An 18531-nucleotide genomic window follows, 5' to 3' on the forward strand; every position below is an offset into this window, starting at 1 on the left:
CAGGTTCGAGTGGAGCAGTTCCTCAGAAGCATTTTATTGACTTTGTGTAACCTGGTTTTTCCAGACATTTTGCTGTCATGGAGACCGCCGTGAAGAGCTGCAACGGAGGAAGTGAGCCCAAGGATTTGGCCGTGTCGCTGAACCACGACCTGAGCATGCTGAGGATCATCGAGACCTTCTCAGAGAGCGCTCCTCAGATCGTCCTGATGCTCACCGTCATCCTGCAGGAGGATCGTCCGGATTCCATCACAGGTTCACATTTCTTCTAACCTTTACCAGCCTGGAGAAACAAGCTGCTCTCAGACCAAACCTCCATTCCTACGAATCTCAGCCCTGATCGGTCAAAAGCTGCAGCTTGGTCTGCTTTTTAAAACTCAAACCTGATAGATTAGCTGAATGGTTGCTATGGTGATTCCCCCCTTTTCCTGGGGAGCCTCAGTGGACAGAAGCAGACGGTGAAGCTGAAAGATTATTGGTTGAACTGTGATCATCTGAACCAGTTATTCAGATTTATTTATGGAGCTTTAAGTGCAGAAGTGATCAAAGGTCTGAGTAGGTCAATAAAAAAAGAAATAAAAACATAAAAAAGGCATGAAGAACAATGGCTGCAGTAATACCAACCGGTTAAATCAGTGAATAAATAAAAACTCAATGACAGCAGCTGCTAGAAAGTTAATTCTAGATGTGAAGAATTTTATTTGAAACTCATTTTGACCAGATATCAGGAATACACGTTCAGTCAATCAAATGCATATCAAAACGGCTTGCCATAGCAGGTTGGGACCACAGTAACATTACGGGTTTATTTCTTGATATGGTAGTACATTAATGTATCTATTCAGGTGAAATCATCTGTCAGCAGGTGAAGAATAAAAACATGACCTAACAGGTAGAACCTGTTCATCATCTCATGGGTTCCTCCTCACTTTGATTCAGTCTCTTTTACACAGTAAATACTAGGTTTCTGTTTGCAGCTGCTGTGGATGTTATCGTCCCAATAAATGGTCGTTATTAGCGGTAATTATTCCCATAGAATGGCTTCAGACTGTGCCAGGAGGCTCACTAGATTTTTATTACTAAATAAATCCTAATCCTAACCCTAAAGTAATCCCCCCCCCCCCGCAGAATTCATCTATTTATATTTCAGTAGTTCTTCATGTACTGTAAGAATGAATAAAAATGAAAACAAAAACATTTAAATCTCATATCCTGACACTGACTGAAAGAATCCTCTCCCTATAAATATTTAATTATGTGAATTAGACATGCGATGTTTGGTTTTAAAACCTTGTGTGTGGGTGTGGTAGGACCTAGGTAATGATTTAAAAAAAAAATTTTAATGGTTAAAACTACAACAAAAATCGGGTTAAATCAGGAAAAAAACAACGTGATTATAAACAGAACGGAGACAGAGAACAGTCTGACTCATGCCGTTTCTCAATTCACAATAACGCGAGTACGGACTCGTGTTCGTGTTGCTGACCAGGTTAGCTCTGGGGAGAACGTAACTATGGCAACAGAAACAGAGGTTGAGGAAACTCTCATACAATGGAAAACTAGTTTCCCTGATTTCAGGTTTAGAAAACTTACAGAAAACCTGCTTATTGAAACGAAACCCTGGAGGTTCAGTTATTGTTAATATTGTTTGGACATGTCCGACGTTTCGTCTCATAGTTAGACCTCATTGTTAGACCTCATTGTTAGACCTCATAGTTAGACCTCATAGTTAGACCTCATAGTTAGACCTCATAGTTAGACCTCATTCATAGACCTCATAGTTAGACCTCATTGTTAGACCTCATAGTTAGACCTCATAGTTAGACCTCATTGTTAGACCTCATAGTTAGACCTCATAGTTAGACCTCATAGTTAGACCTCATTCATAGACCTCATAGTTAGACCTCATTGTTAGACCTCATAGTTAGACCTCATAGTTAGACCTCATTGTTAGACCTCATAGTTAGACCTTATTATTAGACCTCATAGTTAGACCTTATTGTTAGACCTCATAGTTAGACCTCATAGTTAGACCTCATAGTTAGACCTCATAGTTAGACCTCATAGTTAGACCTCATTCATAGACCTCATAGTTAGACCTCATTGTTAGACCTCATAGTTAGACCTCATAGTTAGACCTCATTGTTAGACCTCATTGTTAGACCTCATAGTTAGACCTCATAGTTAGACCTCATAGTTAGACCTCATAGTTAGACCTCATTGTTAGACCTCATTGTTAGACCTCATAGTTAGACCTCATAGTTAGACCTCATTGTTAGACCTCATAGTTAGACCTCATAGTTAGACCTCATTGTTAGACCTCATAGTTAGACCTCATAGTTAGACCTCATAGTTAGACCTCATTCATAGACCTCATAGTTAGACCTCATTGTTAGACCTCATAGTTAGACCTCATAGTTAGACCTCATTGTTAGACCTCATAGTTAGACCTTATTGTTAGAACTCATAGTTAGACCTCATAGTTAGACCTCATAGTTAGACCTCATTCATAGACCTCATAGTTAGACCTCATAGTTAGACCTCATTGTTAGACCTCATAGTTAGACCTCATAGTTAGACCTCATAGTTAGACCTCATAGTTAGACCTCATAGTTAGACCTCATTGTTAGACCTCATAGTTAGACCTCATAGTTAGACCTCATAGTTAGACCTCATTCATAGACCTCATAGTTAGACCTCATTGTTAGACCTCATTGTTAGACCTCATTGTTAGACCTCATAGTTAGACCTCATAGTTAGACCTCATTGTTAGACCTCATAGTTAGACCTTATTATTAGACCTCATAGTTAGACCTTATTGTTAGAACTCATAGTTAGACCTCATAGTTAGACCTCATAGTTAGACCTCATAGTTAGACCTCATTCATAGACCTCATAGTTAGACCTCATTGTTAGACCTCATAGTTAGACCTCATAGTTAGACCTCATTGTTAGACCTCATAGTTAGACCTCATAGTTAGACCTCATAGTTAGACCTCATTCATAGACCTCATAGTTAGACCTCATTGTTAGACCTCATAGTTAGACCTCATAGTTAGACCTCATAGTTAGACCTCATTGTTAGACCTCATAGTTAGACCTTATTATTAGACCTCATAGTTAGACCTTATTGTTAGAACTCATAGTTAGACCTCATAGTTAGACCTCATAGTTAGACCTCATAGTTAGACCTCATAGTTAGACCTCATTCATAGACCTCATAGTTAGACCTCATAGTTAGACCTCATAGTTAGACCTCATAGTTAGACCTCATTGTTAGACCTCATAGTTAGACCTTATAATTAGACCTCATAGTTAGACCTTATTGTTAGAACTCATAGTTAGACCTCATAGTTAGACCTCATAGTTAGACCTCATAGTTAGACCTCATTCATAGACCTCATAGTTAGACCTCATTGTTAGACCTCATAGTTAGACCTCATAGTTAGACCTCATTGTTAGACCTCATAGTTAGACCTCGAAATTAGACCTCATAGTTAGACCTCATAGTTAGACCTCATTCATAGACCTCATAGTTAGACATCATAGATAGACCTCATAGTTAGACCTCATTGTTACACCTCATTGTTAGACCTCATAGATAGACATCATTCATAGACCTCATAGTTAGACCTTATTATTAGACCTCATAGTTAGACCTTATTGTTAGAACTCATAGTTAGACCTCATTGTTAGACCTCATAGTTAGACCTCATTGTTACACCTCATTTTTATACCTCATAGATAGACATCATTCATAGACCTCATTGTTAGACATCATTCATAGACCTCTTAGTTAGACCTTATTATTAGACCTCATAGTTAGACCTTATTGTTAGAACTCATAGTTAGACCTCATAGTTAGACCTCATAGTTAGACCTTATTGTTAGAACTCATAGTTAGACCTCATTGTTAGACCTCATAGTTAGACCTCATTGTTACACCTCATTTTTATACCTCATAGATAGACATCATTCATAGACCTCATTGTTAGACCTCATAGTTAGACATCATTCATAGACCTCTTAGTTAGACCTTATTATTAGACCTCATAGTTAGACCTTATTGTTAGAACTCATAGTTAGACCTCATAGTTAGACCTCATAGTTAGACCTCATAGTTAGACCTCATAGTTAGACCTTATTGTTAGAACTCATAGTTAGACCTCATTCATAGACCTCATAGTTAGACCTCATTCATAGACCTCATAGTTAGACATCATAGATAGACCTCATAGTTAGACCTCATTGTTACACCTCATTGTTAGACCTCATAGACATCATTCATAGACCTCATAGTTAGACCTTATTATTAGACCTCATAGTTAGACCTTATTGTTAGAACTCATAGTTAGACCTCATTGTTAGACCTCATAGTTAGACCTCATTGTTACACCTCATTTTTATACCTCATAGATAGACATCATTCATAGACCTCATTGTTAGACCTCATAGTTAGACATCATTCATAGACCTCATTGTTAGACCTCATAGTTAGACATCATTCATAGACCTCTTAGTTAGACCTTATTATTAGACCTCATAGTTAGACCTTATTGTTAGAGCTCATAGTTAGACCTCATTGTTAGACCTCATAGACCTCATTGTTACACCTCATTGTTAGACCTCATAGATAGGCATCATTCATAGACCTCATTGTTAGACCTCATAGTTAGACATCATTCATAGACCTCATAGTTAGACCTTATTATTAGACCTCATAGTTAGACCTTATTGTTAGAACTCATAGTTAGACCTCATTGTTAGACCTCATAGTTAGACCTCATTGTTACATTTCATTGTTAGACCTGGTTTGGATTATCTGAGTGTGCAGCTGTTGCAGCTGTCCAGAGGAATTCCACCCGAAGTTAAGTTATTTTCTCTGTGATATCTCTAACTGACTACTTTAAAACATAGCACCTTCTGCTGCACTTTTCTACTGAGCACTTGTCAGTTTCACACTGTTTTATTTCTGATAGCAAGGAGTAGCTAGCCTAGGCTAGCGCTAGCTTAGCATTGCTATGGCTTCTCTCTCTCCCTCCCTTGACTCTTTTCCAACTCTTCCTTCTTCCTCTCCTCTCTCCTGCTCTCTGTGTCAGATGTTCAGTTATTCCTCTGCCTCCTTTAGTGATAATGGGATGTGTAATAAGTGTAGTATTTTTGTAGCTTTGGAGGCGAGGGTGTCAGAGTTAGAATCCAGGCTTCAGGCTGTTGAACATCCAGGAGTTAAAGTAGGCCCCCCACGTAGCTGTCCTCCAAAAGTGCCTGAGCAGCCAGGCGATTGGGTAACTGTACGCAGAAAGCGTAGTCGTGGATCTCTGCCCACTGGTCACCACCAGCCCGTTCACGTTTCTAACCGGTTTTCCCCACTCAGTGACACACCCACTGAGAAGCCCACTCTGGTGATTGGCAGCTCCATAGTCAGAAACGTGGCATTAGAGACACCAGGGACCATAGTCAAATGTTTGCCGGGGGCCAGAACGGGCGACATCAAATCCTACCTGAAACTACTGGCTAAGGATAAGGTTAAATACAGTAAGATTGTTATTCACGCTGGTGGTAATGACACCCGGTTACGCCGATCGGAGGTCACTAAAATTTGTGTTGCTTCGGTGTGTAAGTTTGCCAAAAAAATGTCGGACTCCGTAATTTTCTCTGGTCCCCTCCCTGATCTGACCAGTGATGACATGTTTAGCCGCATGTCGTCATTCAATCGCTGGTTGTCTAGGTGGTGCCCTGAAAACAACGTGGGCTACATTAATAATTGGCAATCCTTTTGGGGAAAGCCTGGTCTGATTCGGAGAGACGGCATCCATCCCACTTTGGATGGTGCAGCTCTTCTTTCTAGGAATCTGGCCACATTTATTAGTCCTCCAAAACCCTGACCACCCAGGGTGCAGACCAGGAAGCAGAGTTGTAGTTTAACACACATCTCTGCAGCTTCTCTACTGTTACCCACTCTTTACTCCATCCAGACAGTGTCTTGCCCACGACCAAAATCTAATAAATTAGCAAATATTCCTAAAGGAGTAAATCATGATAATCTAATTAAAATAAAAATAACTCCAATTGGGGAAAAAGTTAAAACAATTAAATGCGGTCTGTTTAACATAAGATCTCTTTCCTCTAAAAGTCTGCTAGTTAATGACTTGATTTGTGATAATCACATTGACTTGTGTTGCCTTACAGAAACCTGGCTGCAGCAAGAGGATTATGTGAGCATAAATGAGGCAACTCCTTCAAGCTATTTAAATTTTCACATACCCAGAAGTTCTGGGCGAGGAGGAGGAGTAGCAGCAATCTTCCAGTCTGACTTACTGATTACTCCCAAAACAGTTAATACCTACAACTCTTTTGAACATTTAACCCTTAATTTCCCTGATCCAAATTTCAAGGCAAGAAAACCTCTTCTTTTTGTAACTTTGTATCGTCCACCAGGTCCTTACTCTGAATTTTTAGATGAGTTTTCAGAGTTCCTTTCTTATTTGGTATTAAAAACTGACAGGGTCATCATAGTGGGAGATTTTAACATCCATGCTGACATTGAAGGCGATAGCTTAAGAGCAGCCTTTAATGCTATCTTAGACACTATTGGCTTTGTTCAAAATGTGAATAGTCCCACACATTCTCATCTTCATACTTTGGATCTTGTGCTGACATACGGCATAGAATGTGAAGAAATAACAGTATTTCCTCACAACCCTGTCCTCTCTGACCACTTTCTAATAACCTTCAGGATTACTTTAACAGAGTTCTCCTCCCCCAAAAGAAGGTTACATTTTAGTAGATCTTTATCAGATAGTGCAGTTATAAATTTTAAAGAATCTGCTTCACTTTCTCTCTCCTCTTTGTCGCTGAGCAGTGCTGCAGAATGCAAAAGCATAGCTTATTCCCCTTCACAGGTTGATGATTTTGTTGATGGGGTTGCTAGTTCTCTGCGTGCTGCCTTAGACAATGCAGCTCCTTTGAAAATGAAAACCGTTAAAAATAGAAAGCTTGCTCCTTGGTTTAATGCAGAGCTGCGTACTTTGAAGCAAAATGCTAGGAAACTGGAGAGAAAATATCGCTCCACAGGCCTGCGGGAGTCCTTCCTAGTCTGGAAAAATGGTTTACTGCTGTATAAGAGGACCCTTTGTAAAGCAAGAGCAGCATACTTCTCCTCATTAATAGAGGAGAATAAGAATAATCCTAGATTTCTTTTTAATACAGTTGCCAAACTCACCCAGAGCCATAGCTCTGTTGAACCGTCCATTCCACCTGCTCTTAGCAGCAATGATTTTATGGGATTCTTTATAAATAAGATTGATCTTATTAAAAATAAGATCATAAGCACTCCTCTATCCGCGATTGTACCTGAGGTAGTCATGGAATCTGAACCGGGTTTAGACTGCTTTGATCCAGTTGAACTCTCTGAATTAGCAAAATTATTGTCTTCATCTAAGCCTTCAACTTGTATGTTAGATCCAGTTCCAACCAGGTTATTTAAGGAGGCATTCCCTTTGATCTCCTCCTCCATTTTAGATGTGATTAATTTATCTCTGTTTCAGGGATATGTACCTAAAGCTTTTAAGGTTGCTGTAATTAAACCTCTGCTTAAGAAACCGTCTCTTGACCCAGATGACTTGGTTAATTATAGACCTATATCCAATCTTCCTTTCTTATCCAAAATTCTTGAGAAAGTAGTTGCCAAGCAAGTTTGTGATCACTTACACCATAATGAACTTTTTGAAGAGTTTCAGTCTGGCTTTAGAGCTCATCATAGCACTGAAACAGCTCTGGTGAAAGTCACTAATGATATTCTCATGGCCTCAGATAATGGACTTGTATCTGTGCTCGTCCTGTTGGATCTTAGTGCTGCATTTGATACAGTTGACCATAATATTCTTTTAGAAAGACTTGAACATTTTGTTGGAATTAAAGGAACAGCATTAGACTGGTTTAAATCTTATCTATCTGATCGATTTCAGTTTGTTCATGTTAATGATAGATCTTCAACATGCTCAAAGGTTACCTGTGGAGTACCACAGGGATCAGTGCTAGGACCAATTCTATTTACTTTATACATGCTCCCAATTGGTAGAATTATTAGACAGCATGGGATTAATTTTCACTGTTATGCTGATGATACCCAGCTATATCTGTCTATAAATCCAGATGAAGCTAACCCATTACATAGATTACAGGCATGTCTTGAAGACATAAAAACCTGGATGACTCTTAACTTTCTGCTTCTGAATGCAGACAAAACAGAAGTTATAGTCTTTGGACCAGAGTCTTTGAAAAATAAGCTGATTAGTCAGTCACTTCATTTGGATGGGATTAAACTGATTTCAGATAATAAAGTAAAAAATCTTGGTGTTGTTTTTGATCAGGACCTGTCATTTAAATCCCATATCAAAGAGGTTTCTAGAATTTCCTTCTTTCATCTGAGGAACATTGCAAAAATTAGAAATCTCCTGTCCAGGGGTGATGCTGAGAAACTAGTCCATGCATTTGTTACTTCAAGGCTGGACTATTGTAATTCTTTACTATCAGGAAGTCCACAAACTGTAGTTAAGAGTCTTCAGCTGATCCAAAATGCTGCAGCCAGAGTTCTGATGAAAATTAAAAAGAGAGATCACATTTCTCCTATCCTGGCTTCTCTTCATTGGCTTCCTGCTAAATCAAGAATAGAATTTAAAATCCTCCTTCTCACATATAAAGCCTTAAATGGCCAAGCTCCATCTTATATCAGAGATCTGATTGTTCCTTATGTTCCTAACAGAGCACTTCGCTCTCAATCTGCAGGTTTATTAGTGGTTCCTAGAATTTCTAAAAGTAGAATGGGAGGCAGATCTTTTAGTTATCAGGCTCCTCTCCTGTGGAACCAACTACCAGTTTTAGTCCGTGAGGCAGACACCCTGTCTACTTTTAAGGCTAGGCTTAAAACTTTCCTTTTTGATAAAGCTTATAGTTAGAGTGGCTCAGGTTATCCTGAGCTATCTCTATAGTTATGCTGCTATAGGCTTAGACTGCTGGAGGACATAGGGACCCCCATTTCATCATTCTGCTTCATTCTCTTTCTATTCTCCTATTCTGCAGAATCTGTTAGTTCAATCTCTAACCTTCTGCTCTATCTGCTTTTCCTCAGAGTAGCTTTGCCTTGTCTGTTCCTGTTTGGCTGTGACGTCATCCTGGAAAGAAACATCAGCTGTGCTGTGACTGGGTGGATGTGCTTTCTTCGTCCTCTGACATGGGAGCTGGCTCGGAGCTCGTCTGCCTGGCTGTGTGTTTCCTGGACGGGGCCGCCTATTACAGCTGCTTTTGTGTCTCTGCTTCCGTCTTCTTGAACCCAGTCGGCCTCGGCAGATGGCCGCTCACACTGAGCCTGGTTCTGCTGGAGGTTTCTTCCTGTTTAAAGGGAGTTTTTCCTCTCCACTGTCGCTACAAGCATGCTTAGTGTGAGGGATTGTATTGAGTCAATGAGTCGATGCAATCAACTGGTTTTCCTTAGATGGAGAACTTTGTATCAATTTGACTTTATGATCTGGTTGAACTGTGAAGTGCCTTGAGATGACATGTGTTGTGAATTTGGCGCTATATAAATAAACTGAATTGAATTGAATTGAATTGAATTAATAGTTAGACCTCATAGATAGACATCATTCATAGACCTCATTGTTAGACCTCATAGTTAGACATCATTCATAGACCTCATAGTTAAACCTCATTGTTACATTTCATTGTTAGACCTCATAGATAGACATCATTAATAGACCTCATTGTTAGACATCATTCATAGACCTAATTGTTAGACCTCATAGTTAGACCTCATAGTTAGACCTCATTGTTAGACCTCATAGATAGACATCATTCATAGACGTCATCGTTAGACATCATTCATAGACCTCATAGATAGACCTTATTGTTAGACCTCATAGTCAGACATCATTCATAGACCTCATAGTTAGACCTCATAGTTAGACCTCATAGATAGACATCATTCATAGACCTCATAGTTAGACCTCATAGTTAGACCTCATAGTTAGACATCATTCATAGACGTCATCGTTAGACCTCATAGTTAGACCTCATTGTTACATTTCATTGTTAGACCTCATTGATAGACCTCATAGTTAGACCTCATAGATAGACATCATTCATAGACCTCATTGTTAGACCTCATAGTTAGACCTCATTGTTACATTTCATTGTTAGACCTCATAGATAGACATCATTCATAGACCTCATTGTTAGACCTCATAGTTAGACATCATTCATAGACCTCATAGTTAGACCTCATTGTTACATTTCATTGTTAGACCTCATTGATAGACCTCATTGTTAGACCTCATAGATAGACATCATTCATAGACCTCATAGTTAGACCTCATAGTTAGACCTCATTGTTACATTTCATTGTTAGACCTCATAGATAGACATCATTCATAGACCTCATTGTTAGACCTCATAGTTAGACATCATTCATAGACCTCATAGTTAGACCTCATTGTTACATTTCATTGTTAGACCTCATTGATAGACCTCATTGTTAGACCTCATAGATAGACATCATTCATAGACCTCATTGTTAGACATCATTCATAGACCTCATAGTTAGACCTCATAGTTGGACCTCATTGTTAGACCTCATGTAGAACCCAGCACCTTTTCTTCCACTGAGGCAGGGCTCGGCCTCCGACCAAACCTTCCCTTCTCCACGGCTGCCTTCCTGCTTCCGTCCCTTTCTGCATCAGTTTCTGATGATCTCTGAACTTCCTCCTGTCTCTCTCTCCTGCTCAGTACTGAAGACCGTCGCCTCGCTGCTGACCGTCGCCTATTGCGTCACCATGTACCACCGCTGCATGCGCTCCTTCCTACCAGACAAAAAGAAGCAGAGCATCATCTCTTCCATGGTCTACTTCGTGTGGAACCTGCTCCTCCTGTCGCCTCGCATCGTCGCCCTCGCCCTCTTCGCCTATGTGCTGCCCTGCTTCATCGTCGCCCACTTCCTCTGCTCCTGGCTGGTGCTGTTCTTCTGCGCCTGGCGTGCAAAGACGGACTTCATGGACAGCACAGGGGGGGAGCAGCTGTTCCGGGCCACCCTGGGCCTCATCTGGTACTTTAACTGGTTCAACGTGGGGACAGGGAAGACCAGGAAGTGGACCATAGCGTACCACGCCTACATCCTGGCTGATATCTCCCTCCTCTGTGGGCTGTGGTTCTGGAGGATGAGCGTGTATCCTCCTTACTCCCAGATCTCATGTTTCACGGCTTCCATCATCTACGGCGTTGTGGTTTTGGTTTATGCGGTCGGGTTGGTTTGTAAGGTGGTTTATTATCTGTACTTCCATCCAAATGTTGAAAGAAAGGAGGATCTGAAGGGCGAGGAAGATGAACTGGACTCCATTGTTGCACAGGAGAATGGGGGATTTCGGTCAGTGGTCCCGCAGGGTCACTGCAACAAGAGGATGCAGAAACTGGCTCAGAGCTTCTACGTCAAACCAGCTGCTGGTGTTGGAGCCTGAATCCTGCACAATCACAACCGTTCTGGTTCCTCCACAGAGACTGAGCTGCAGGAAGGGGGCGCTGTGCTCAAAGACCTGTTCTGATCCGAGCTGCTTCTTTGGTCCCCGACGTTCCAACTGGTCCTTCAATCCCTTCAATGAAAGGATCTAGAAATATAAAATGCCTCAGCGTTTCTCCAGAACTCTCCATTTGTTTCTGTCCAGCACAGGTTTTCCTTTCCTGAGGATCTGGAATCTGTTCAAAGCGTCTCTAGAACCTTCCAGATTCTCAGCAGGAGGTCCGGTCTCTTTCTTTGTTTCAGAATTAAGAACACTTGAACGCCTGAAGGGACCTCGAATCAGAACAACCAGGAATAAAGCATGGCGGCGCCGCCATCGTGATCAGAGTCTTCCAGCAAACTAAACTCTGGTGTCAAAACCTTCATTGATTGGTTCTGTCCAGTTCTATAGAAATGGTGCTGCTCAGGGTTCTGGTTCTGATGCTGTTTTGAACTTTCAGGTTCTGTTCTGCCGCAGTTATTCAGGAATTGATTTCTCTACCAGTCAGAGCGTGATACGGTTCCCCGATTGGTTCAGATAAGTTTGAAACTGTCCAGGTCTGCCTGGAAACTCTGAAGAGTCCGCAGGTTTCCAGGCAGTCAGAAACAGGAACATGAAATCAATCTGTTTTTATTATCTTAGAAAATGTTGAATAAATTCTTCTTGGTTCAGTTTGTGAGATAAATTTCTCTCCATACATGAAGTCGGATGTTCTGGAGTTCAGGTCTGGTTTTAGTCTTCGCTCAGACCCGTTCAGCCTCACAGGAACCGGTCATTAGAGACGCAGCCATCATATCTTTCTGGATGATCCTCCATCGGGGGAACCCTGCTCTAATTTATAGAATAATTATTTTTATTTATGTATTTAATTTTCCATTCATTTATATTCAGAAGGAAAGCCTGATGTCCTCTCTCCTCCATTAACCCAGATGATGCATCTCAGGGAGCTATGCATGAAATAAAACAACAAAATAGTTCTGATCTTTAATGATCTGAAAATGCGTTGATTCTGATCTTAGAATAATCAGATCTATTCTGAACTGAAGGGTGCTGACCTGTAGCGGGCCTTAAACTGATTCTAGATCAACCAGGAAATCCTAGAACTGAGAAGAACCTGGAACCGTTTTCTACTTGTTCTGTAGAACTCGGAGCTGCAGTGATGATGGTACCAAATGTTCCTGGTGCCTTAAAACGGCTTCACCGCTTTCACATCTGTAAGTTTTTATCCTAAATGTTTGTTTGGTGTATGTAGAATATTTTTATAGAAGCTGTTGGAAAATAAAATCTTTTTCAAACCATTTTTCGGGTCTTTTCTGCTCAACAAAACTCAACCTCAGAACCTGGTCATGTCAGCCAGTCTGGAGTCCGGCGCCGGATCGTAGAACCAGCAGGAGGAGAAAGGCTAACGAACCGCAGAGCGGACAGCAGAGGAGGGAAGGTTCGCCACATTATAGATCGCCAGGAGTCTAGTCCCCTTGTTAACATCTTTTAAAGGTTTAAATCCATCCATTCATTATCTGACATGCTTGTCCCAATCGGGGTAGCGAGGAGTGCTGGTGTCTACCTCCAGCTGTCAGTGGGCGAGAGACGGGGGTCCACCCTGGACAGGTCGCCAGTCCATCGCAGGGCAAAAACAGAGACAAACAGGACAAACAACCATTCAGACTCACACCTAAGGAGGATTTAGAGAAGCCACTTAACCTAACAGTCATGTTAGCAGCAGTGCTAACCCACTGTACAGTGTTGGGCTATAGTTACCAGTTACTTCTCCCAAAAAGTAACTGAGTTAGTAACTGAGTTACTCCACATTAAAAGTAACTATTTACTGGTAAAACTAACCATTGCGTTACTTTTACGAGTGTATGAAATTAATAACTGGGGATGTCTAATTCTGAAATCCTGTGTTTGGGTTTTTATAGATACTGCAACATGTAATGCTAATGCTAAGGCTAATGATCCTTCACGCTCTCCATAGTTCTCCTGTGGCGCGAGCACAGGGTGGCTGTTGCGCGCCTTTAGCGAGCATGCGCGTTTCCTGTCGCTTGCGCGGTGAATCGTGCCGCCGCGCTGTGCGGAGATGCAGAGGAAACCGAATCTGAGTAACGTGCAGTAACATTGCAGACACCCCGTTACTCACTGCCATTGTACCACTGAGCACCAAGGTTTAAATCTTAATTTCATTATCTATGACTGTGACAATATAGTTTGTAAAAAAGATTAAACTTATCTGAATAGCAGTATCGCTAAAACCACTCAGTCCAGACGGCGAATTCTGGAAACGGACACAGAATTAACTTTGCCGTTATTGGAAAGTTTTGTGGTTTATAAAGTGGTTGTAACAGTTTTCCAGCGTAATTAATCCTTGAATTCCCACAGTACATGAATGCAACATGGAAAGGGACACCTCTCAAAGCTACACGCTGTCAATCACGTTTCCCCGCCCACTCCCATCAGATGGGGATCAAAACCTGAAGGTGAAGAAAAATGATTTGAAAGTCTGGAAACCTAAAATCTTAAAACAGGAAACGCAGCTTGTTTCTACCAACCGCTGTTTGTCTTGTAAAGGACTGAATACCTGTCCAGGTGTGTTATTAACCAATCATGTCGCTGGTTTGGTCATCATGGATGTCTGAGCTGCAGCTCAGATTGAGGAATGTCAAACTCCTCAGATCTGACCTTTATGGCTGACAGACAAGAAGAGGAAGTCTTATTTTCTACAAGTCATTAGGAGATACAGCAAACAGCTGGAAGGAAGGAACTTTGACAAGAAGTAATATTTAATGTCTATAACACCTTTCACAGACAGTCAGTGACCTGAACCTGCTGAAGACGAGACGACTCCTTTTCTTTTAGACGAGAATAGACTGTTACTGTAGTCTAAAGAGGAAGACACGAAGGCGTAGATAATCATTTCAAGATCATCTCTGGACACAAACTGTTCTAAGTTTAGAGATTTTCCTCAGTTGGTAAAACAGTTAGTTTGGTGCTCTAATATGGAAGAAAAACTCTCATTGAAATCTGCCTTTTTTAACACAGAATTTTAAAACACTGAATTTTTTTAGACTCTAAATACTCTGAGGTCAATGTTCTGTCAAAGTTAACGCCTCGGGTTTCTAAGGCTTGGTTTAGCAGACAAACTCAAGTGGCCCAGATCCTGGAGGATACCTGGAATAACTTCCTGAGCAGCAATCACCAGCACCTCTGCTTTATCTGAGTTTAGTTGCAGGGAATTTACACCGAGCAATTGTTTACGTGCGCAAGCAGAGAGCCTAACTTCTGGATCTCAGAGGACTTCAAAGAGCAGGAAAGCTGGATATCATCAGCAAACAGATGATAGGAAACATCATCGGATCTCTGAATTTTATTTTTTTAAAATGGAAGGACTTACAGAAAAAACAAAATGGGCCCAAAAATCCCCAGAAGCCAATGATCAACTGGGGGGCAGCATCATGCTGGGGACAGGGCAGCTGGGGAGATGTGGGAAGATGGATGAAGAACAGTTTAAAGGGACACCAAAGACCTGAGGCTGTGGAGGAGGACTGGTTCTTTCCAGCAGCAATACCTCCATGAACATCCAGCAACATGAGCAAACAAAACAAATGTTCCAGGTGTTTTTAAAAGACGCTGGGAGAGAGTGAAGCTGTTAAACATCACATCTTTCAGAAGAGCTTAGATCAGATCTGGTTTCCTTTCCCCTGGTTTAGGCTCCGCCCCCTGTCTGAGAAAAACGGAACAATGATGTTAATGTTGAAAGATGTCTGGGTGTTTTTTTAGGAGGGGTTTGGGGAATTCCCACGGGGCTTTTCAGGAAATCACTTCATCCTAGTGTGACACAGCGTGGGGGTCAGAGCAGCTGACTGGATGTGGTCAGGATCAGGATGCTCAACGTCAGGGAGCTTCTCAGAAAGGGTTTCCCCTGGTCCCCTCTGCCTCCTGCGAACATATCCCTCTCACTTAGACCTGTTCATGTTTAAAGCTCAGAGGACATTTATTAGCCTTTTTTAAATCAGCCTGAATAGAACTGCTGATGGAAGGAAACAAGAAATCATTTTAAAGGATCTTCAGGCTCAGAGACGCTTTCATCTGTTTTCTAGTTTGACCCATGAAGAATCTCCACAACTGCAAGGTCTGACAGACAAGTTGAGCCTAAAACAGCCTGAGCGTCAAATAGTTCAACTGCGCCACCTGCTGACATAAATCTGCAAAGCGCCTTCCTGCCAATAATCCACCTAAATATGAAACCATTTTAATCTCCCTCTTCTTTTCTAAAAAACTCTAGATCTACGGTTGGATCTATGAGATGCTATTTAACCCTTTAATAGCCACTTAGTGAAATACTTTGAAAATCATAATTTCCAGCCAATAGTGTTATTGGAATCCAGGAAAGGACGTCATTACCTTTGGAACATTAAACAAATATAGATGTTTTGATGCCAGAAATAAATGTCAATGTAATAACAAGAGACTTGCCTCAATATATTAAGAAAAACAACAAAAGTGCTTCTATAAGAGTTTTTTTTTAAACCTTTATTTAACCAGGAAAAACATCCCATTGAGATCAAATCCTCTTTTTCCAGGGAGTCGTGGCCAAGAGGCAGCAAAGTTACTTAATAAACAGAGATACGTTAAATTAAATGACAGGTACATAAAAAACATGAAGTAAAACAGAAGATCATTGAGGCTGCTTCAAATTCTCTCACTTTCAACTTAAAAGCTTTTAAAGATAAAAACTCAGTCAACTTCCAGTTTCTCTGTAAAATCTTCCCCCAGAAGGAGCAGCGGAGCTGAAGGTTTCCTCCCCCAGTTCTGTTCGGGCAAAAGCAGCAGAGAGCAGCAGCTGATGGTGGATCTCAGGCAGAAGAAGCCGCGCTTTACTGGGGAAGGAAGGTAGAAAACGTTAGAGGGCAGTAATCCATGGAGGGCCTCGGAAATAAAAGCAATGACACAGCCTTCTGGTAGAGAGGCCATCCCACCTGAGAGGACAGGTACCAGTGATGTCATCGCTCTACAGTCTGTGATGAACCTTAATGAATTATGGGAAACAGAGTCCAACATTTAAAGACAGGAAGAAAAAGGTCACCAGAATCTAAGAACGATAAAAACGTAGCAGAGACAAGGAGCTTTTTACTCCGAAAGAAAAACATGTCTTATTACGAAAGGAGAAGCTCAGTTTAACTTTTAATTTTCTTCACAAGTTTATCAATTAAAGGTTTCAAGGTGAGAGAGTCATTAATTCCAAGGTATTTATATTGATGTTCCACCTCCAGAGTGGATCCTACTTGAAGGGTTGGAGGAACCTTCCTATTCTATTATATCTGAAGGACCAGATACCCTATAGAATCATTCTATCAACACTTTAATATTATTGTTTATCGCTTCACAGGCAAAGCTATGTACTGTCATCAGGAAGTAGGTTGGTACAGGAAACCAAGAATGCAGAAGATCAGCAGATCCCATGATTGACTGACGTCTCATTCTTTTGGTCTTAATGCATTTATCATAAGTGGAGGTAGAAAGACATAGATATTAAAATAGATATAAAACCATTGAGTGCATTTTTTTTTACAGTAGATTACATTTTTTTTTTATACAGTAATTTATTATTATAGTTAAATATAATCCTTATTTTACACATATAGTTAAAATGTGAAAATAAAATATATTTTCCCGCTTTTTTCCCTTAATAAGGGGGGGGTTTCTTAGTTCCCAAAAAAGCCCCTCCCTCAATTTCCCTGGGGGGGGGGGGGTCTATACTAACGGGGCATAAACAGGCCTTATGAAAATAAAGGGGGATTTTTTCCCCCTGCTGGGGGTTTATGATTAACTGCGCTGTTTTCTTGGAACCTTTTGGTGATAAAAGATGAAGTGAAAGTTATTTTTTTGGTTTTTAGTTTTTTTATTATTAGAACTTTTTTCCTTTTTTTTTTTTTTTTTTTAATCCCCAACCCTGCTGTTAAGGGTAAGCTTTCATGAATTTTGTAGTGTTTAAATTACTGCGGGCAGAGACAGAAGGAGGATGATGGAGCATGAAGTCTGCAGCTCCATGCTGATGCCTGTCTGCCCCATCCAACATCTCCTGCTGAAACATGGATAAACCCACAGCTGGATAACCCTGCGGAATTCAGCTGGGGTTTCATTTATAGTTCAAACTAAGAAAGGAAAAAATTAAATTTAATTCTATAAAAAAATTCCCAAAAGGGGTTTTTGGTGGAGTAAACTGCAGCCTTTCTTTCTGCTCATAATGGGCCCCACCCGACCCGTTTTTATTTTTTTCCAGTCAGAACAAGGGTGCGTTTAATTACAAGAAAAAAAAAATTTAAAAGGACAGAACAAAAAACCTTTTTCTTCTTTCTAAAAAACAAACTTTTAAGATTATGCAACTCTCACACATTACTTCATGTTTCTACCATATTAGGACTTAATTGGGCTTTAATTTCATAATTTAGCTCAATCCGGGTATTTTTTCTTCCATAAATTAGCGTAATTTTCTCAACCTGAACTGATTTTCCCTCCTCCCTTAAAACAGCCTGGATGGCCTTTATAGCTTAATAAGCAAAATATTGAAAAAAATGAGCAAATGCCCAAACAATTTTTCCCTTGTTCATCTCCACCCAATCAGAGCGGATGCAAAACCCAGAACTTTTTTGTTGGGGTCATTTGGGGTTCTGCTACCCGTTAACCCAGTGATGGGGGGGCTTTTGGGTTCTGGGGGAGCTAGTGCTTTTTTGTTGGATCGGGTGGAAAAACGTTTGGTTGTAAAGGTGTGAGCTGTGCCTGAAAAGCAGCAAGACCAGATTTTTGGATTTTTTAAATTTAAAATTTGGGCTGGGAAAAAAGAAAAATTTAAAGTCTGTCTTTGAAAAAAACCCACAAGCAGGTTGTTTATTAAATTTTGTTTACATGAAATAACTGTAATTTCCTTTAAAAATATCCATCTTATCAGCCGCTGTTTTGAACAACATGTGGAGTAAAGGAAGGAGGTTATGGG

At 40.6% G+C, this 18531-nt stretch overlaps 1 protein-coding gene across 1 annotated transcript; it reads left to right on the top strand.

Moving 5' to 3' along the window:
* Nucleotides 1-77: 77 nt before the first annotated feature.
* Nucleotides 78-11504, top strand: LOC119778591 (XK-related protein 8-like). Its single transcript, XM_038277909.1, has 2 exons — nucleotides 78-252; nucleotides 10780-11504. The coding sequence occupies exons 1-2, from the start codon at nucleotides 78-80 to the stop codon at nucleotides 11502-11504; spliced, it is 900 nt and encodes a 299-aa protein (XP_038133837.1).
* Nucleotides 11505-18531: the final 7027 nt, after the last annotated feature.

This window comes from Cyprinodon tularosa, unplaced genomic scaffold (assembly GCF_016077235.1).
Source record: "Cyprinodon tularosa strain WSP-4 unplaced genomic scaffold, ASM1607723v1 ctg1352, whole genome shotgun sequence".
Taxonomy (NCBI): Eukaryota; Metazoa; Chordata; class Actinopteri; order Cyprinodontiformes; family Cyprinodontidae; genus Cyprinodon; species Cyprinodon tularosa.